This window comes from Camelus bactrianus, chromosome 19, assembly GCF_048773025.1.
Source record: "Camelus bactrianus isolate YW-2024 breed Bactrian camel chromosome 19, ASM4877302v1, whole genome shotgun sequence".
In the NCBI taxonomy this organism is placed as follows: Eukaryota; Metazoa; Chordata; class Mammalia; order Artiodactyla; family Camelidae; genus Camelus; species Camelus bactrianus.
The window spans coordinates 41,577,138-41,599,376 of record NC_133557.1 but is presented as its reverse complement, the minus strand read 5'-3'; the positions used below and the strand labels follow the sequence as shown (position 1 = coordinate 41,599,376).

The following is a 22,239-nucleotide window of genomic DNA, read 5'->3' as shown; positions in this document are numbered from 1 at the left end:
GGCCTTTTTATCCCCCAGGAAGCAGTGGGAAAAGGAGAAATGCTATAGGCTAGGCTAAGGGGAAACAGGTTGAACTTTAACAAACTTTAAGTGACCACATGGGCTGACATGATGAATTAGAATCCAGGGAAGCCCCGCTCACTAAGCAAGTCTGATTTCCACTCAGAGAGAGAGAGAGAGGTTTCCCCATGATTCCAAAAGCTGACAGTTGAACAATAAATAATATAAACAGATATCTAGAATTGTGCTGGTATTCAGACCCCAAGCTCTGCTGAATGGTAAATCTGAATACCACCACCAAAATACCTGAAGCCAGGAGTGAACTGTATCTACTGCTACAAGAATACCCAGCCCCAACATAATTACAAATGACACTGTAGACACATGTAAGAAGGAATATGTCCCTGTTTAGTGGCAAATCTTTTCTTTAGTCTTGTCTGTGTTCTATACGTAACATAGCATACAATCAATAATTATTAAGACATGAAAGAGTAACAAACATGCCTTATAAACAAGAGAAGGAATGGTAAACAGTAGTGGACTACTAATGATCTGGATGTTGGAATTATCAGATAAGAACCTTAATTAACTAATAATTAATTGTTTTATGTAAGCATCTAATGGAAAAGGGGGAAGTTTTCATAATAATATGGGAAATCTCAGCAGAGAAAAGCTTCAAATATGAACTAAATGGAAATAATTTAAATAAAAAATATAGTATCAAAAATGAAAATGCATTCAGTGGGTTTAAGAGTAAATAGAAGATAAGCAAAAGAAAGGATCTGTGAACTTAATAATAGTCATACTAACTTATCCAAACTGAAACACAGAGAGGAAAAGAATGACCAAAAATAAAACAAAACTCCCCATATCTTTAGGATAATACCAAATGCATATAATGGCAGTCCCAGAAGAGAGAACAGAACAGAAGAAATATCTGAAGGTACGATAGCTGAGAATTTTCCAAACTTGGCAAGTGACATCAACCCAATAATCCAAGAAGTTCAGCAAAGCCTGAGAAGGATAAACACAGACAATATCACATTTAGGATCATCAGAGTCAAACTACTGAAAACAAAAGAAAAAATATTAAAAACAGGCAGGAAAAAAAGAGACATGTTACATACAAAGGAACAACCATAAAAATTCTCACCAGAAACAATGGAAGTAAAAAAGACAATTGACAAATAGGAAGTGAAAAAAGACAATAAAAAGACAAAAGACATTTTTTAATTATTGAAGGAAAAAAAGTCCACATAGAAATCTTTATGCAGAGAAAATATCCTTCAGAAATAAAGAAGAAATAAAGACTCATCACCAGCAGATCCTAACTATAAATATACTAAAGGGCATTCTTTAGGCTAAAGGGAAATACTACCAGCAAAAGCCTGATATTAGGAATAGAGTCCCAGAGAGAGGAACTAGTGTGGTAAACACTTTTTTTTTAAGTTTTAAAGCTATTAGATGTGTGTTTGTATGCATGTATGCATAAATCTCTTTAAAAGACAACTATTTAAAGCAAAAATAAATAATGATAATGTCATTTTTATAACATAATATAGACATTAAAATATATACCAAGAGCTCAAAGGATGGGAAAGGAATAATGGATTTATACTAAGAATCTAACATTGTTTGTGAAGTAATATATTATTACTCTAAAGCAGATTATATTAAATCAATGATGCATATGTAATCTCTAGAGCAACCACAAAAAATGTAATACATAAAAGCATAACAAAATGTTAATAGAGGAGAAAAAAATAAAATACTAAAAATTATTCAATCCAAAGGAAAACAGGAAAAGAAGAACAGAGGAACAAAGAAAACAAAGAACAAATAACAAAACAAAAAAGATGGTAGATATAGTCTGATCATATCAATAATTACATTAGATATAAACGGACTAAACACTCTAAGTAAAAGCCTCAGATTATCAGTCTGGATTAATTTAAAAAAAGAAGGGACCTATTTATTTATAAGAAATATACTTTACTATAAAGACAAAATAGGCTAAAAGTAAAATGGGTGAAAAATAATATACCAGACAAGCACTAAGCATAAGAAAGCTGGTGTGACTATATTAATGTTAAACAAAGTAAACATCAAAACAAAGAAAATAATCTAGAGATAAAGAATATTTTATAATTATAAAAGTATCAATTTGTCAAGAAGATATAACAATTCTAAATGTGTATGTACCTAATAACTTCTAAATACAGAGTAGTATTTAGAATACTTCTAAATGTTAGAGCTTCTAAACTGTATGTCTGGGTAGTCAAATTGATAACGAGGAAGAGATTTTCTTTTTAGAGAAATAACAACTAATAGATACAGGAGAAATCACAGAATTCTGGGATATAGTTACATGATGAAATATTTTAAAAGTTAAAAGAATTTTTAAAAATTTTACAGAGAAACTACATAGACAAATACTATGAAAACATAACATTTTGTGAAAGAAGCAAGTCACAGAGGACCATATACCATATAATACCATGTTCCTATGGCTCAATAAAACCCATAAAACTAAACAATGTACTGTTTAAAAACACATACATATGTGATTAAACTTTTTTTAAGCAAGGGAATGATACACAAAATTAAGGATAGTAGTTATCTCTGGAGAAGAGTTTGAGAAAGAGTAGAAGTAGATTCAATATGATTACTATTCATGTTTAAGCAAATGATAAGTTCAAGGGATTTGATTTTATTTTTGTTTCATAATTTACATATAGTACATTATTTTATATGTATCCAATAATGCAATTTTTAAAACTTAGTTCTTAATAAGAAAAAAAGACATAGTCAATATCTACCAAAATCCTTTAAAATGTCCATTCCTTTGACTCACATCATATATTTCCAGGAATTTATGGTAAAGAAATAGACAAGTATACAATAGCTGTCTACAAGAAAATCATTGTTTTTAGAAGAGCAAAAAAAACAAACACCAGGAAATAACTCATTGGTTATTACTAAAACAGCCATAGGAAAGAATTTTATGTAGTTATTTTAAAATAAGTTACTATTTAAATCATTAACTTAGGAGTTAGTAAATTTCTAAACTTTACCAGTTAAACCAAAGATACCTACCTGGACAATCATGGATTGTCCAGCGAGGAATCCCATGAAGTTTTACTAGACACATGTGTCCATTTATGCAGGTAACTCTGTTCACATGCATGTTTCCAGGGAGAAGATCCACAGTTTTTAGGTTCTCAAAGAGAGAATGCTTACTCAAAAAAAAAAAAGTTCCTAAGGTAGCTAGTCTTCAAAGATGGCTCCCAATGAACAAAGCTGCCCAGTATTCACACCCATGTTTGTTCCCCTTCTACAGTGAATCTGGACTGGCCCTCTGATTCACCTTAACTAACACAATGCCAGTCCCAGGCCTAAGCCCTAAGGAGGCTTGGTAACGTTTGCTTTTGTATGTTGAGTGTCCTGACTACTGTGTAAGGATCCCTCCCTTGCTGGAGAGGCCACATGAGAGAGGGATTCCTCGATACCACATAGGAAGACAGCAAGGCCAAAGCACCCCAGCATACCAGCTGAGCCCAATCTTCTGGCTGTGCCCATCAAGGCACCAGCCACGTGATGAAGCCATCATGGACACCTAGTTAAACCACTGTCAGACTGCAGCCATGTGAGAATCCCCAAGCATAACCCACAAAGAACCATCCACTTGAGACCTAGTTAACACATACAATCATAAGAAATAAGAAAAGGGTTATTTTTCTAAGCCACAAAGTTTGGGGGTGAGTTGTTAAATGGTAGTAGGTAACTAAACAGCAACGGACTTGCTAGTTCAGACTGAGTAACCTTACCTAATTAAGGACCTAATATTTTGCAATATAATGGGTGAAACAAAAGTCAGAAGCTATCCATCAGAGGATATAACATCACTCCCCAGTCCTCTGTGCAATCCCTGTCCACGCGCACGTGCGCGCGCGCACACACACACACACACACACACAGATGCCATTTATATAATAGTTTCATTGAGTAAAAACAACTTTTGTCACTTTGATTTCATGTATTTTATTTACATAGGCCCTTTTATTACATATAAATGAAACATAGACCAAGCATCTAACTTTGTCCTTATATTAAAAGAGATGAAAAGAAATGAGACCCTCAAATGACCCTTCATATAAAATATTACATTGGTTACTGATGTAAATCACTTTCCTTCCCTCTGGACTGAAAAAGAACAACAAAGTAGACCGAGGTTTAGGGAACACGCATTTGAAAGGTATTTTATGATGCTAATAAAATAGCATCGTATTATGTCATATTAAGGCAATTACAATGCTTACTGAATAAAAGTACTTTCTCTTTATTAATTTCTACAGTAATCTTGCAAATGATACTTGAGAGGAAAACAAATTCAGGCAGAACCAGGAATCCTGCCCTAGAACCAAGAAGCAAAGCAGAACATAAACAATATGAAAATGGCCAGATCCCATTTCATCTATTCAATTTGAGTGAAATGAAGATATAAACAAACTTTGTGGTGGGGCGGGTTTTTTTTTTTTTTAATCTACTGCATTTGATTTTTCAAAACAAAAACATCCATTTTCCACAGCCAGCTTTCTGTTAGCCAAAAAAAAAAAAAAAAAAAGCAAGAGGCATGGCTTTGGTAAGGACAGATTTTAAATGATAACTTCACATTTTTAACTCTCTAAATACCTAACTTGCAACATTTCTAGTAGAACAACAGCCAATTAAATTTCAATTCGGCCCCTCGACTTTATCACATTTCTCTGTCATTGAGTGAAGACTGTTTAGATTCTTCAGGCACTCAGGCACTGTTTGATTTTTCTGAACCTCAGTTTTCTCATTTGAAAATGAGAATCATTATGTAAAAAGTACTCAGCACAGTGCCTGACCACAGCAAGTGCTCAACAAATGACAGCTGCTGTTATCATCCTTATTACTGACCACAAATAACGGCAAGTGTCAGGTTGGCAGGATCTTGGTGGTCACTTGCACAACATTCATTTCCTTCTCCTGTCCTAAAAGAATCCTGATTTTGTTCTGCTTTCTATCACCACCCCCATCCACAGTCATGTACGTGATCTACGGGCATGTCGAGTGCCCATGACTGGTTCAAGGGCAATCCCTTCCATCAGTGATCAGCTCAGGAACAGGCATGCGGCCCAAAATTAGTCAGTCAACAAAATGTGAAAAGTCCACTGGGGAGCTTCTGAGAAGCGTCACTCCTAGAAAAGAGCTACACAAAGAAATTGCTTTTTCTTCCTCTAGAGATTTTTTTTTGTATATATATATATATATATATTATTGATGTATAGTCAGTTTATAATGTTGTGTCAGTTTCTGGTGTACAACATAATGCAGCACTATTTACAGCAGTCAAGACATGGAAACAACCTAAATGTCCAATGACAGATGACTGGATAAAGAAGCTGTCGTATATTTGCAATGGAATACTACTCAGGCATAAAGAGAATAAAATAATGCCATCTGCAGCAACATGGATGGACCTAGAGACTGTCATTCTAAGTGAAGCACACCAGAAAGAGAAAGAAAAATACCATATGATATCACTTATACACAGAACTTTAAGGAAAAAAAAAGGCAAATGAACTTATTTACAAAACAGAAACAGACTCTCGAGATTTTTATGTGGTGAGCTTTTCTAGCAATGCAGCAGCCATTCTGCCATCAGCCTGAAGAAGAGTCCAGCAACAAGGACAGCAGAGCAAGCAAGGGACGTGGAGAACTGGATCCTTGTTGTCATCAATGGAGCCCTTGAACCAACCAATCCTGAAATCCACCTATTCTGGAACCTCCTCCTTTGTGAAATCATACCACTCCTTGTTGCCGAAGCCAGTTTGAGTTGTGATTTCTGTTACTTAACAGCTCAAAGTACTCCAATTACTATGGTCATCGAAGGGTGTGAAAACTGCAATGGATTTTATCAAAACTAAATTAAAATTAAACCACCCTTCTCTTCAGAACAGAGCCTTTATCATGAAAATCTGAAGCTCTTAAACAAGCAGGAGGACTAGCTCTGGTTTACCAACGTGGAACAAATAAGTCACGATGCCCATCAGAATGTTTGACACTGCCTCAATATATGCAAAGGGTTACTGAATTTAATCAAACAGCATCTTTAAGGCACCAGTTTCTTCCTCAAGGTTCCCAGGCTTGGTGAAGGAAACAACCATGCGAGTGGTGTAAGTGCTATGTCATGGCAGCACTGACTACGAAAGGAGAACATCTGTGGGGCTGGGCAAGGGCGGAAGGCAGAGGAGGAGGGAGGCTGCAGAAAAGAAGACATTTGAGCTCAATCTTAGATGAGCTAGGCTTCACCAGGTGTGATAAGGAGGGAAGGGATTCTAGGCAGGAGCGGAAAGAGAAATATGTACTCCTTCCTTGTGAAATTGTGCTAAATTGTTTAGGTTACAATGACAGATATAAAGAAATGAAGTAAACGATGCTAGCTAGGACTTGCTAATGAAAATTGCCCCAACTTGAAGATCAGAATAAAACCTGTGCAATGTACATAGTGAGTTGCTGAAAAATATACATGAACTTGATGACAGGGGCAGGGTTTAACCTACAAAAGTTGTTCTGAAGAGCAGAAACTGGAGGGCTGTACACAAACTCAAGTTTGTTGTGCTTACATTTACTCCAGATGCAGAAAGGCTACAACTCTAATGTGAAAGGCTACAAAGAATAAACTGCTACTAACATGTGAAGTGAAATCAGGACGGGAAAAATCAGAGGAATGAAGACATGTAAGACACATACATAAAAAATAGTTCCACTGAGATTATTACCTCTCTATATTCCACTAAATGTACGTTAACATTAAAAAGAAAGCCTAACAGGTAAAGCAAAGGCAAATCTAAATTTTAAGGAACAAGAAGAACTCATATGAAACAAATCTCAGTAAATCTTAAATCCTTATTGCCCTCTGACATGAACTTTACTAGCTATCTTAGTTGCATGGGGTAAGTATTCTTCTGTACTTCCCAGAACACACCACCACATCATCCTAGGAGAATCCAACCAGGAGCTTATTATTCTATCATCACTATTAGTAAACAATCATTATTCTGTTAGATTATAACACATACAATTTATTAGGAAATTATGAAGAATCAGGGAAACATTCTCATTTAGGGCCAGAATGTAGAGAAATTGTTGGAGAAAGCAGAACTCCTCAGCATTAAAAAACATACAACACTGAATCCCAACTAACAGGAGATGTGATGGTACAGAGTGATAACATCAATGGTAATTAGCATATCTGTATGCCTCTCCTCCATAAAGAAAGATGCTCCAGTCCTGGTTGGCCACAGGTGAACCCACCCTTCCAACCTGCTCCCTCCATTATGATTCCAACCCAAGTCTGATTTCCAAGTCCATGATATCCCATACCCCAGACTGCCTCCAGAGTGCACCTGCTCTTCCATTCAATGTGAGTACCTGTAGACCTGAAATACCACTGTGGAATTTTAAAGAAATGTCTAGTTCGTTGACACCAAACTCAGATTTTTTTTTAAATGGCCATCCATGTTTTCTACTAGCCAACAGTGGTTCAAAAAAATTTTTTTTCATCAAAGCCAAAAGACAAATACGACATACAAATAAATGTACTTTTTCATGATATGAACAAAACATTCTGAACATAAAAATGTCAGTTATCCTTTGGTCATGATGTGTTACACTATGGGCTCAATTATGCTGTGATCTGCTAATGAGAACCAGGACGTGTATTCAACAACAAGGTAGTAAGAATGCAAATGTGTCTACATTTTATATTTAAGTGTCTCCATTTTTTCTCCATGATTCACCAATAAATCTTTTGGCCCACATTAACCAGCCACCATGGACAGAGCCGGTTAAAACACATTTGATTCATAGAAAGTATGTCTTTCTAACTCCTCTATCAGCACCTTTTACAGTCAGTAGTTTGTTTTACCCACTTCTGTTTGCAACATGAATCTTGGCTAATTTGTATCAGGGTTAGGTGTATCCAGAAACATAAATATCATTTCTGTCAGTACAATAATCCTCTCTCAGGGGTCCCTATCCAAGCTGGCCCATATAGTCACTAGTTAACTATCTGTTAAAGTTCTCAGGGATGCTTAGGGTCAAGGATATACACCAGATCTCCTTAGCTTTAGATCCAGCAAAATATGATGAAAGAGGCTAGTAAATTGTATGGTGTGAGCACTATAAGCAACGCACAGTTGAGAACAGCACCACTTTGTCCACCAAAATGTTGACTTGCTACTTAAAGTATGATCTGTGGACCAGCAGCACTGGTATTACCTGGGAGCTTATGAAAAATGCAGAATCCCAGGCCTCTCCCAGACCCCCTGGATCATAATCTGTATTTTAACAGATAATTCATACGTGCTAAAGTGTGAAAAAAGTGAGTGTTAAAAAAAAAAAGCCGAGAAACTGTTTCTGAAGAAGTATCACTAAGATTATTATTAGAAATAAGTCTCAGAAATAGAAAGCCTAAACCAAAAGTTTGTGTCTAAAGAGCAACGTCCAGGGAACTCATGAGGAACTGAAGATCCAACTTCAAGCATCTGAGCGCTAAAGACTTGAATTCCCTGGGCATCATTTTTTTTTTCCCATAACAGCTTGCAACATCAGACACACTATGTACCTTCAGAAAGTGATGAGTTATACCATGTACAACTTTCATAGCAACAAATTATCAATTTACAAAACTCAAAGTCAACATATTGTGCCTCACAGTCATTTAAGCTGGCAAGACTTTAAAGTACACACAAATCTGAAGTAATGCGTTGGAAATATTTGATTTATGTTAAACAGCGCTCTGGAATTTAAACATTCGTATGCTCGACCAAACCCTTCTCCTGGCCAATCGGTTCACTGATCAGCTTACACAGACACTTCCAACGTATACTGCCCAGCTAAATTTAATATTAAAAAAATTTTTAAGACCTTTCCCTGTGTTTTTAAAAATAAATCTTATTTCAAGTAAATTTCCTGAGCTGAGAAAAGCACTACCACCACCACCACAGCAACAAAATAATACGCCAAACGGGCCTGTGCCGTAAAAGGCACTCTTGTACTGCGTGAACTCTGCCTCTAACGAGAACCTTCTACCGAGGGGACCGAGATGGCAAAGCCGCGAAGGCCTTCAGCCCAGTGAGGAACACGGAGCAGCGTGTCAGAAAGAAATTGTTTTTCTGCTCCTTTGGATGGGCTATGCTTTCAAGTCAGGAAATGAGAACCAGGTGTGCCAGAGGGCACACATCCTCGCTCCACACGGAAAAACACGCGTTTTCAATTTTCAGACATGAAAGGGACTCCTGTTGAATGAAAGAAGAAATGAAAACCCAGCTCTGTTTCTGCGAACCATATGAAGGGAGCTCGGAAAGGCTTTGACAAGTTGCTCGGCTCACTCCCTCTCCTACCGACAGCAGGTAGGGCCCGGCAATAGGAGGGAAAGGCATTCTTTCAAGTGAGAATAGTCAAAGGGGGAATCACACTAAGGATCACAGCACTGGCGTTTTAACCCATCACTTGATCTTCTGCTTCTGTTTCTTCCATTTCTTTACCCTGCATTTTAGAAGTCTATTCTACTCCCCCCCCCCCCACCCCAAACAACAACAAAGCATTGCGAAATAAGTATCTGGCAAAAAAAAAAAAAAAATCTGAGAAAGTAACAACATCAAAAGAACATCTTGGAGCTCACTTGATCCACTCTACCCAAGTCTACAGTCTCTTTCAGAGAGAAATCGACTTTCCTTCACAATGTCCTGGGCTCTCCTGGGGTGCTACAGACATTTCAGTGAGAACATGAGTGAGCTGGGTGATGCTCAGCTTAAAGGCAGCTGGTCTTGGTGAGACTTTGGGGAGAGGGTGTGTGGCAAGAAGGGAGATGCACTGATGGCAGCAGCAACAGTCAGGCTGCTGGGCGCGCCCAGGTCCCTCTGGGAGACTGTGGTGCACGTTCCCTCATTCAGGGCTGGCAAGCCTTCATCACAGCCATTATTCCAATGTATTTCTATATTGGCAAGGAACTTCCCTGTCTTATCAAGTAAGGCCTTGAATTTCATGCCCTTTGAAGACAGGGATGGTCTTCTCTTTTAGCATTCCCAGACACTGGAGCACAGGATAAGAGCCTCTAAGAGAGATGCTGTTTCGTAGCACGAGTGCAGTTACAAAGTCATTTGACATAAGACCAAAATGCCTGAACTCATGGATGCGGGAAAGACAGCTTTCACATCCTTTAAAACTATGTTTTGAAGAAAACTGTAATGAAATATAAAAATGTTCATTATATAATATTAGATAGACAAAGAACAACAGAAGTTAAACAATATTGTCATTTTTGTTTGGTCAATCAAAAGTCTACCAAAAATATTAAGACACTATCACAGCATAGCAGAATTATCCGTTTCATTTTCTAGACTCTTTTCAATGACCATGTGTTGTTTCACAGTCAGGAAAAAGAAAAAAAAGACTCATTTAAAACACCCAAGATACGTGATAACCAAAGCTGTCACCTTGAACTGGCTTTCTAGGAAGTAACTTAGCATGATTCAGAGTTCTGGTTTGTTTTGAACCATCACCAACTTTAATCATCTAAAAAGCAGGAAATCATGTACTAATAGTTCATCAGGTATGAAGTGACCTAATTAGAGTAAGCAACCGGCTCTGAATAGAATTCCCATCTCACGTAATTCCCTTAGTTTTGGGAAAAGTGCTGGTAGTTTATATACTCTGTTGTCTGTAAGTGAACAATATTTCTCCCCAACTCCCGCTAGCCAAACTGTCCAAGGACTCAAGTCATTCTAAGATGATGATGATGCTTACAAATAGTAGGGTTTTATCTATATTCACATCTAGAAGTCATAACTCACACGAAAAGATTTCCCATGGCGTTTTCCCCAACCCTACATATTAAAATCCCAAATTACTTCAGACTAAGTGGCTGCTCTCTAAGAGTCTCGTTGAGTGTGACAAGATTATGAAGTTTTTCCTTTCGTAAATATGAGACGCTTCTGAGAAGCCCCGGTGTCGGCCACGGAAAGGAGAAGCAGCACGGCCTAGTGAGGCAGGTAAAGGACGCAGTGTGGGAGGAAGAGCCTCGATGCTGCCCAGGAGAACCTACAGCAGTTTACTCAACTCCGAGACCACTCTCGCCTTTCATTCCAGAGCAACCTCAAAGACCAGAGCTCTATCTGCCTTCATCCGTCCTCTAGAAGAATGAGCATCTCCCTCCTCAAAAGGGCTCCACTTTATACAAAAGAAAATGTAAACACTTAGTCAGGGCCATCTAGGGATCACCTAGTAAGACCTCAGATTAAGGCCACACACCTTGCGCTCACTCACCCCTCTGCTCTCATCAGACCAAACCCCTAAAAAGAGGAAGCGAGACCAGAGTGTGCTCTCTCTCTCCCGCTCTCTCTTCCCGCCACATGAAGACCAGCAACAAGGTGGCAGCCTGCAAGCCAGGAGGAGAGCTCTCACCAGGAACTGAACCTGCTGGCGCCATGATCTTGGACTTCCAGCCTCCAGAACTTCGAGGATTAAATGTCTGCCGTTTAAGCCACTGTCTATGGTATTTCGTTATAGCAGCCTGAGTTGACTAAGACACCACATCAATGTATTTATTTGTTCACATCAATTCACTCAACAAACATCAGAGGCCCTATCTGATAAGCACCCTTCACACATCAGTGCAGAAAGCTGAGGAAAACCCCAACCCTCACACAGTCTCATAGTTGAGTGTGGTAGAAAATAAAGACAAAATAAATATGTAGAAGATATAAAATGTTAGACGTGATACATTCCATGGGAAAAAATAAAACATGGAAGGGAGACTGGGAACACTGGCTGAGGGAGGATTTACATGTTTAAAATGGGATGGTCAAGGAAGCTCTCGGTGAGAAGACGAGTCACCCGAATACGAGCTGGTGAGGTCGGGGCAGGGGCTTAAGACACTAAGGGCAGAGAGCTAACGGGAGAGGCAGCGACTCAGGCGGAGGCCCTGAGGTGGGCGTGTGCCTGGCGGGTGTGAAGCACAGCAGTGGCCAGCGGAGCGGGAGCTGAATGCGCAGGGGGTCAAGCAAGGGCTGCAGTCTGGAGGGGCGGAGGGCACCTCATATGAGGCCTCACGGGTCCTGAGTAAGAGCCTTGGCGCTTCCCTTGAGTGAGATGGGAAGCGCTGGGCAGTTCGGAGAGGAGGTACGACACGTGAGCGGAGTTAGGTTGCAACACCAAGTCCACGGAGAGTTGCTGAGAATTGAACAAAGGAGGAAAGGAGCAAAAATGAGGGACCAGCTAAGGGACGGCTGCAATAATCCAGATTAGAGGTGACAGCACTTGGAATCTGTTGATGGCAGTGAAGGTGCTAAGTAAGAAGTGGCTGGATTTAAAATATATCTAGAGAGGAGAGTGGACAGAGTCTGTTGCTGGAGTGGAGGCAGGTGATAGTAAAGAAAAGAGGTTCAGGTATGACTCCAGGATTTTGGCCTGAGCCAGTGGGAGGCTGGAGTCGCCCTCCGCTGTGTGGAGACCACAAGAGAAGAAGCGGGGTGGTAACAGCAAGAGCTCCCACGTGGACAGGCTAAGTTTGAGTTGCCTGTTACACACACAAGTGAGGCTTTGAACAAGCAGTTAAGTAACTGAGTTCCGGGGAGAGGCCCAGGTTGGAGATAAAAACATGGGAGTTGGCATATCTGTGGTACTGAGCCACTGGGCTGGATGAGAACACCAAGGGAGTAAGTATTCCAAGACAAAGAGAAGGTCAAGGACTAGGCATCAGGCACTCCAACACTGAGAGGTCAAGAAGATGAGAAACACTAACAAAGCAGACTGAGAAGCAGCAGCCAGCGAGGCAGGAAGAGGCCAGGTGAGTTTGGTGCTCTGCAAGTCTACCACAAACAGTCCTTCTGGGAGGAGCAAGTCATTCAGGCAACTGTGTCCAGGGCTGTGCAAGGGACTGAGGGGTGACCACTGGGCTTTGGAGGCGACTGTTCATCTTGACTGGAGCAGACTGGCAGAGTGGTGGAGGAGGAGGCCGGACGAAAGTGGACTTACAAGTCAATGAGTAGAAGGAGTGAAGAAAAGGAGTGGGCCTCAAGGAGACAACTCCCTGAAGACACACCTTGAGAGGCTGCTAAAGAAACAGGGAAGAGAGCTGGAAGGGAGGCTGAACCCCAGGGTGACCTGCATCCAGTCCTGAGTAGAACAGGGCTTTTATTCATGATAGTCAAGAGAGTGGGCCACCAAGAGAGCTTGTGACAGACAGACAGTCCCACAGAGAAATACAGCTCCTCTCAGAAGGGAAGGGGAAGCACGGATTCCTGCCTCCCCGACCCCTCGGGCCCCAGGGAGCAGTGACCACACAGCACGTGTATATGCCTCAGCAAGGATTTCCCAGGGGCTCCTGCGCCAGGTGACTTCACTCTCGTGCCCTCCTGACAAGGTGCCTGGGGCAGAGGAGGTCTGCAGCGGACTCAGCAGACGACCTCCCGCAGACAGGCAGAGGACGATCGGCGGCAGCCTGCTGGGTGGGAGAGTCAAGCAGCGAGACACCCTTCCCAGCCCCCGAGGAGGACACTGCAACCACCGGCTCAGAAATACAAGGCCACAGCCTGGCTCGTTCTCTGCACTTTTCATCCCACCCACCTTTGAACCTGCTCTCAGCAAGCCACGGCCACACCCTCACCGCCCTCTGGTTTCTAGGACAGCCAAGACCCGGAAAATCAATGAAGCTAGAAAATCAGAAATCACTGAGGCCCACACCAGGTAGCAGATTCTTCTTCACGCCAGAACTCTAAAAGAGCGAGGCTGAAGCGTCTTGCTCCCCAGTCACCTGCCACAAGACCCCTGGACTCGCTGCTTCTCTTTAAGAGGAAGAAACCAGACTCTACAGACAAGTCACATGAGGCCAGTGCGGAGGTCGGCCAGAGCAGAACCCTCACCTCTTGCTTCTTCCTCCTCCTGATCTTCCAACCCTCAACCTGCTCTCCCTCCCCACAGCCAGGGAAAGGCCACAGATGGATCTCATGTCACGCATCTGATGTGTTACTGAAAAATTATCTGTGAATCCAATTTTGGCAATTTAAATCAAATTTTTAAATGTTATTTAAAGAAATTCCATGATGGATAATATTTTTGAGAAGACAAGAATCCTAAAAGAGGAAGGAACCACATACAAATTTTTATCTTTGAAATATATTTGTTTATACTTGACATATAGCCCTGTGTGGTTTAAGGTGTACAACACATGGATCTGACACGTTTATCTACTGGCACACGACTGCCGCTGTGCAATGATCAGCACCTCTACCACATTACTTAGTTATCCTTTCTTTTTAATGGTTGGAATAATTAAGTTCCAGACTCTTGGCAAGTTTGGTGATTATAATACAACGCTGTTGTCCATACTAACACATTTTTTAATTTGAACATGTCTGATAAGCATTTATGAAGTGCAAAGCCCTGTTCCAGGCACTCAGGAAACACAAACATACCCACAGGCCCCCTTTTCTCAAGACTTATGTCCCAGCTTAAAGAAAACTTGAAACTATTTTCATTAAAAACCTGAGAATCAGAAAAGCATACTTTTTTTTCACATTTTAAATCTTCTGAAATCGGGAGATGGGCTGTAATTGATGGCACACTCCTCTGTCTGCCCTCTAGGCTGCAGCTGGGACCAGCCACCACTGCCTCACTGCTCTCTTTTGTTGAGTCTTCAGTTGACTGTGAGCTATGTTGAAACTACATGTGTTGAGTGTCTTCAAAAGGATTACAGCCGGATACAGAATTCAAACAAAAGAGACTGTATCCATCGGAAGACATGGAAATAGCAAAGGGGCATGGCATTATTATCAGGGAAGTAAATCTTTCCTGTTGGAAGAATAGCCCCAATTCTGTACTTTCTTGTCAAGCAGCAGCCATGTGTTAAGTGATGAGAAAGCAGTGTGTCATAACTGTCTGCCTTTTTCCCCCCTAATTTATGTATCTTATATTGGTATATTTTATTCTTGGATGTTACAGTAAACATATAGGCAACAAAAGCAAAAATAGACAAATGGGACCATATCAAGCTAAAAAGCTTCAAGACAGCAAAGGGAAAAAGCAACAAAATGAAAAGGACACTTATGGAATGGGAGAAAATATTTACAAGCCATATGTCTGATAAGGGGTTAATATCCAAAATAGAGAAGGAAGGAACTACATCTCAATAGCAAAAAAACAAACAAACAAACAAAAATATTAAAACATAGGCAAAGGACCCCAACAGATGTTTCTTCAAAGAAAACACAAATGGCTAACAGGTACATCAAAAGATACTCAACATCACTTATCATCAGGGAAGTGCAAATCAAAACACGAGGTATTGCGTCACACCTGTTAAAACAGCTATTCTCAAAAAGACAAGAGATAAATATCGGTGGGTGGGGGGTGGGAAGGGATAGACCGGGAGTTCAAAATTTGTAGACATGGACAGGCATATGCAGAATAGATAAACAAGATTACGCCGTATAGCACAGGAAAATATATACAAGATCTTGTGGTAGCTCACAGCGAAAAAAAATGTGACAATGAATATATGTATGTTCATGTATAGCTGAAAAATTGTGCTCTACACTAGAATTTGACACAACATTGTAAAACGACTATAACTCAATAAAAAATGTTTTAAAAAAAGGAAAAAAAAAAGATAAATGTCGGTGAGGATATGGAGATATCCAAACCCTCACACTTGGCTTATGGGAGTATAAGGTGGTTCAGCTACTGTGGAAAACAGTACAGAGGTTCCTCAAAACACTAAAAATAGGACGGTCACATGCTCCAGCCAGCCATTCTACTTTTGGGTATTTATCCAAAAGAACTGAAATCAGGATCTCGAAGAGGTATTTGTACTCCCACATTCATTGCATCAATATTCACAACAGCCAAGATGTGGAAACAACCTAAGTGTCCTTTGACAGATGAGCAAGAAAATGTAGTATATACATATAACGGAGTATTATTCAGCCTTTGAAAAGGAGGAAATCCTGCCACATATAACATGGATGAACCTAGAACACATTATGCTCAATGCAATAAGCCAGTCACAGGACAGATACCGCATAAATCCACTCATGGGAGGTACCTAAAACAGTCAGACTCATAGAAGCAGAGAGTAAAACAGTGACTGCCAGGGGTTAAGGAAGGGGAAATGGAGAGTTGCTATTCAAAATTCACATGGTTTCAGTTATACAAGAGGAATAATTTCTAGGGACCTATACATCAACTCATTAAATCCTCACAGATATTAAGATAGATCCTATTCCTGTTGTACAATTAACTCCTTGACAGGATGTATGTCTCAGCCAGTGAGTGGAAGGGTCTGAACAAGAACCCAAGTGTCTACTCTGCCCCTTCCCTAGCCAGGCAAATCTCCAAGAAGCTGAACACTAGTCAGGATTTGCAAGGTCAGCTCCTGCCACCCTCCCGTCTTCCCCAGTCCCCACCCATTCCTCCCCACCATGATGAGAACAAGATGCCGGAGTTTATCCCTCAGGTTAATGACCAAGTCGCCTGTCTGGCCTTAGGAGAGCCCTACCCCTACCCTGACCTTAACTAACCCTCTTCCCTCTGTCTCTCAATTATCACCTTCCAAGAACTATAAACCTACAATGCAGGCCAGGTCTCTGGATCTTCTGAAACAGCCCAAGGCACATGTCTCTTTTATTCTGACTAATAAATTGCAAAATTCTGTGCTCCACCTTTCTTCTGACTTGGTCACCCAACTCTGCCATGTGTTTCCTTTGTCAAACTCACAGCAACAGCCCCAGGAGAAAAGGATGAAGCAACTGCACAAAGTCCCACAGATGGAAGGGACTAGAGACTGGTCTGTTACCCTCAGGTTCTGTGGGCTGATGGTGATTTGTCCTGAAACTTAAGAAGGATACAACACGATGAGCTGGGCATTCAGGCTAAAAAGCTACACTGGATATCATAACCTGAAAACCTGAAGGTACCGTTAGTCATACAAAACTACCCTCAACTGATGCAAAGATGGGCAAAGAAGGAAATTCTCAAGGGGAAGAGAGAAGGACCTTAACTTTGCCATTTTAACTTCACCCACTGTATTCCATTTAATAGAATCAAATCCATAGACTGTCCTCTTTCTTTTTACACTTTTTCCATATATATAGTCAGTTTACAATGCTGTGCCAATCACCAGTGTACAGCACAATGCTTCAGTCATACATGAACATACATATATTTGTTTTTATATTCTTTTTCACCACCACATAAACTGTGCTCTTATTCCAACTTCCACATCACCAATTAAAAAAAAAAAAAAAAGGAGGTGGACAATCCTAAGGAGACTGAATTTCTTTTCCAAAGTGACAGTCAGGCAGGCTCTCAGGATTCCAGGTTAAAGTAGAATTCAGGTCTCCAAACATCTAGACGTGAGGGTAACATTTAAACAGCAACAAACCAACTCACTGAACCACATACCAACCCAGAAAGAAAATCAATGCAACACATGATACAAACTGATACTTCTCCAGGAAAATAAAAATGAAATAATGGATTATCTATGTTAGACTTTGGTTTATTCAAATACTGCAATTTTCCATATGCATGGGCATACTTAATTATGCACAAGCTAATTCCTAAATGTTATGTGTAAACTTCATTTGCCACCAGTATTAAACTAAAAATCAACTCATATTATTACATTATGCTCACCTCTTCAAAAATGAAAGACTGAAAAGCAAATTTTTTGTCTATTGTATTAATGTGGTTTAGATTTAACATTAATTTCTGTTTGGACTTCACCTGATGGGCCAGTGGCTCAAAATCAAATTTTTCCACCTGGTAATGGATCTAGGTGAGGAGGCTGCTACAATAGGCAGGCAGGTGGTTATGGGGTCTGAAATCCCAGGGTCAGGTAGCAGAAATGGAGAAGAAGCTACAAATACCAAGATTCCAAGTCTGACCAAATAGGGCAGTAAAAGAGAACAAGAATACAGGAGAAAGGTGGCCCGGGGTGGGGGTGTGGAACAAGGTGTTCTGTTGAACCTGTGTGCACACACGACACCCACAGGGACGTGTCCGACAGGAAGGCAGAAAGGACTCAGGTGGACTTCAGGAGAAGAGTCAGAGTAGAGACAGACGCAGAAGCCAGCAGTCTGGGAGATAACCACTGAGATCATGAGAACGACAGCAAGAAGACCATGTCTCCGAGAGGAAGCACAGAGTGAGGTGAAGAAAAGCTGACAGAGGCCACACCTGGGGCTGTCAGCAACGGGAAGAGTCGGTGATGAAGGCCAAGGCGGAGCAGGTGAGGCGAGCGGGACAAACCAGGAGAGTTCCTGGGTCTATGCTCCAGACAGAAAGAAGAGTGTCGCCGGTGCCAGAGATCACAGGGAGTCAGGAGTACACAGAAGAAGGGGGCTGCTGGATTGGGTGGGTGATCAGAATGGTGGGACAGAAACCAACGTGGTGGAAACCGAAGAGAAAAAGAGAGGAAATACAGCCTGCCTACCTGCCCTCCTGATAAAGCCTGAGAGGAGGAGAAAGGGGAGAAAGGCCTAGGACTACTACTTGAGAGACAACCAATACTACGACTTGTCAACCACGCATGTCAACCGCATTCAGGCCTCAGGTACACCTGGCACGAGCGTACGAAAGCCTGGCTCTAGACCACAACCATGCCGCCCACTGAAACCCACTCCCCCAAACACACACACACTCACGCGCGCGCACACACGCACCCCTACCTAAATGATAATGACTTTTCTAATGCAAATACAAAAAGAGGACATACATTTTATTAAAAACGTAGATATCATAAACAATACATTTTGAAATGCACTTTGTAAGTTTTATGTCAACATTTTACTTAAGAAATGACCTCTTAGTTTTTGAAATGCCTTGCTACTCTTACATCATTTTGATCTGAATCGGGCATTCTCATGAGTCATTAGAGGGAAAAAAAGCTATTAAAGATGTAATTAAATTCCAGTTAACTCCAGAGTTGTACTGAAAAGGACAGCAAAGCGTTTACCCTGTGATACTTACTTTGTGGAACAACTCTCAAAGGCTCTCAAAGGTCAAAGATCTTTTGGGCATCGGTGTTCTTGTCCACGCAGTGTCCTAGCACATGCTTTATGTTTACAATAAAAATACTGTTTTCAATCATTAAATGACCTACAGGTTGAAGTTATGAAAAATGGTCATGAAAGCAGCAAATACCTGAGGTACTCACAGCTGTGGAGTAGGGATTGTGAGCTCCAGTGTTTTCAGCCCAGCAGCCACATCCGTAAAGAGCAGCCTGGGGGAAAAAACAGATGAATACAAGATTTTAAGAGTATTATACGTAATTACTGGCTTTCAACAGAAGACAAAATCATACCCATCGAATAAAGCCTCATTTAATAACGATGTGAAAAACGGGTGACAGGCAGAGGTTATATAAGACCCACTCAAACAGCGATTCTAACACCATCAAAACTATATTTTCAGCTATCTTCTAATCTAAAAATTTTCAGAAAACAGCAAAAGAAAGTTTCTTGGTCTCATCAATAGTAAGCGTTTCCTTCCCTGAAACCTCTTCCTCTTACTGTATGTTGTCAGGTCTTGCTCTTCTGGCCCCTTGAAATCGTTGTGGTTGCCTTAAAGTGGTGCTTCTCAAACCAGATGTGTGTCAAATTAGTTGGGGGCATGCTGATCGGAATGGGTTCCCAGATATCCCGATGCAATGGTCTGGAGGTTGGCCCAGGATTCAGTATTATTAACCAGGGCCCTGGGGGACTGGAACCCAGGTTGCCCACCTGCTATGCTCTGCCTTAAAAGTGCCTTTCCCATGCCTCCTTCAGGGCAGCACAATAGGAACTGCAGTTATGTACCAAAGAGCCTAGTGTGTGCTCACCACCGTGCTAGATTCTGCCAGATACAAGAATGGACACAAAAAGGCCTGTTCAAGCTGATCACTTTGTGAGCTGGTGGAATAAACTTGTATGTCTGAAACCACCAGGAACGCAATAAGCTACTATGGTTTTATAGAAGTATCTGACAATCATTCCTATTTTGTTTCTAATAGTGCCACCCAGAATCTCTGGATTCATGGCTTCAACATCGACAGTGATTTCTCTGCCTTTGGAAGTGAATCACAATTGATAACTTTTCCATTCCTTACTTAGAGGTAGAATAAGAAAAAAACCCTTAGATGGCTATTGCCGAGAAGTACGAGGAGGCATGGTCAAGAGTCTTCATTTTCACCTGTTTGATAAGAACCAAGTACTGAAAACAGCATAAATGTCAATCAGTAAATAAATGGCTAAATAAACAATGGCATAGCAACATATGGAGTTCATTACAAACATTAGAAAAAAAGAATTAAGTTTTTTTAAAAAAGATTTTTAAGAATTATTACAGAAAAACCCGAGAACATATTAAATTTAAAAAATAAAACTACAATACATTCAGTATTCTCTGTGATTGAAGGTAAAAGATACTCCCATAATTAGCAGACACAAACTACTATATATAAAATAGATAAACAACAAAGTCCTGCTGTATAGCACAAGGAACTACAATAGCTTATAGTAACCCATAATGAAAAAGAATATATGTATAACTGAATCACTATGCTGTACACCAGAAACTAACACAACATTGTAAATCAACCATACTTCAATCAAAAAAAAAAAAAAGAGAGAGATGCTGTTTAAAAATACATATATATACTCCCATAAATAGTACTATTGTTTTCTAGAAACTCACTTGTGAGGACTGGGAGAAGGAACTAAGACTGAGGATGGTGACCAGACAGATTTCAGCTTTCTATGATGTTTTATTCCTTTTTACAAGGACTTCAGAACTAATTTGCTACAATATTCTACCCAAAGCAGGAATTTCCATGAAATATCCTATTCACGTCTGATACTGAGAAGCTCACAACCTCATGTGGGAACATATCCCCCTTTTGGACACTTGCCATTGGTAGAAAGTTCTTCCTTAGATTGCTCTAAGGAATATCTACTTTCTCATAACTTCCACCTACAAATCCTGGTTCTACTCTCTAGAAATACTTTAATCTCCCCCTAAGTCCTCCAGATTCTTGAAAACAGCTCTTCTAATGCCCTCATTCCTCTTTTCTCTCTCGAAGAATGTGTGAACTGTTCCCCATGACTTTGAGACGCACGTACACACCCCATCTCCCAAATGACCCTCTTTGAGAAATAATCCAAAGTCCAGGATAATTGTAGATGAAGTCTGACCATGCTCATGTGATCCACAGCTGTCATCCCCCATTATCACTGGCAATTCCCCTCATAAAAGTAAAGCCAAGAACTGAACACAACACCCCTAATACGGCAGACAGCAGAAAATCTATTACTGTCTTTGAAAACACCGTACTTCTAAAATACACAAGACGGCTGAATGAGTGTGGCAACTAAAAGCCCTACATGAGTGATCCAGCCATGGATTTCAGAATAAGACTGGCAGACTTGTGGGATAATCCACTTAACTGGGACTATCCAGGTCAGGTGCTGGGTCAGCCACAGCCTCAGAGAACACACGACCTCAATGGAAGGACCCATTCTTCCTTCACCGAAAACCCTGGATATGAGCCCGTTGCCCTTTCCATTCCTCACAGTTATCTTGACCAGAAGCCTGCACCCCAAAAATAGTAAATAAGATACCCCTTAGAAACCCATTTAGGAAGTCATGGGAAAAAAGACCATTTAGTCTTACTCTTGCTTCTCCTCTCTAAGCAAAGTTCCTTTATGCACCCCTTCACAATTTCATGACCTAAAGTTGTCCTCCTTCTTAAGCTTCTGAAATTGGTTGAGCTGAGACAATGATTGGTCAGATAAAAAGAAAGAATGGGAGATTGTCCCTCATTTATTCACTCCTTTGGATAAAACATAACAAGCCTTAAACAGACTTTCAAAAACAACAACAAAAGCTTCCTTGTTTTCAGTAGCAAAATTTTATTAAAGCTATTATCATGCAGTAAAAGTAGGTCATATATATGATGATATTACTATTAACATTTAATCTTCTCAGGGTCTTAGCTTCCTCTTTTATAAAATGAGGATAATAAAGACACCCACCTCACAATGTTACAGGATCACAGGAATCAACACACTTGCCACACACAGTAAGAGATTAATAAACACGAGCTACAGCTGTTATTGTGAGGGGCCATGATAAGCAATTTAAATGCATTATGTCATTTAATCTTCTAGA

General features: G+C 40.4%; 1 protein-coding gene across 7 annotated transcripts in view; it reads right to left on the bottom strand.

The window, feature by feature from the left end:
• Positions 1-22,239, bottom strand: part of TASP1 (taspase 1) — a 261,040-nt gene that overhangs the window by 144,446 nt on the left and 94,355 nt on the right. For 5 of the 7 annotated variants that reach the window (XM_074347862.1, XM_074347859.1, XM_074347863.1 and 2 more), the window contains one exon: positions 19,237-19,315. In XM_074347862.1, coding sequence (XP_074203963.1) covers positions 19,237-19,315 — 79 coding nt within the window. The remainder of the gene's footprint in view (positions 1-19,236; positions 19,316-22,239) is intronic. The other 2 variants (XR_012500775.1, XR_012500776.1) reach the window with 1 other exon arrangement.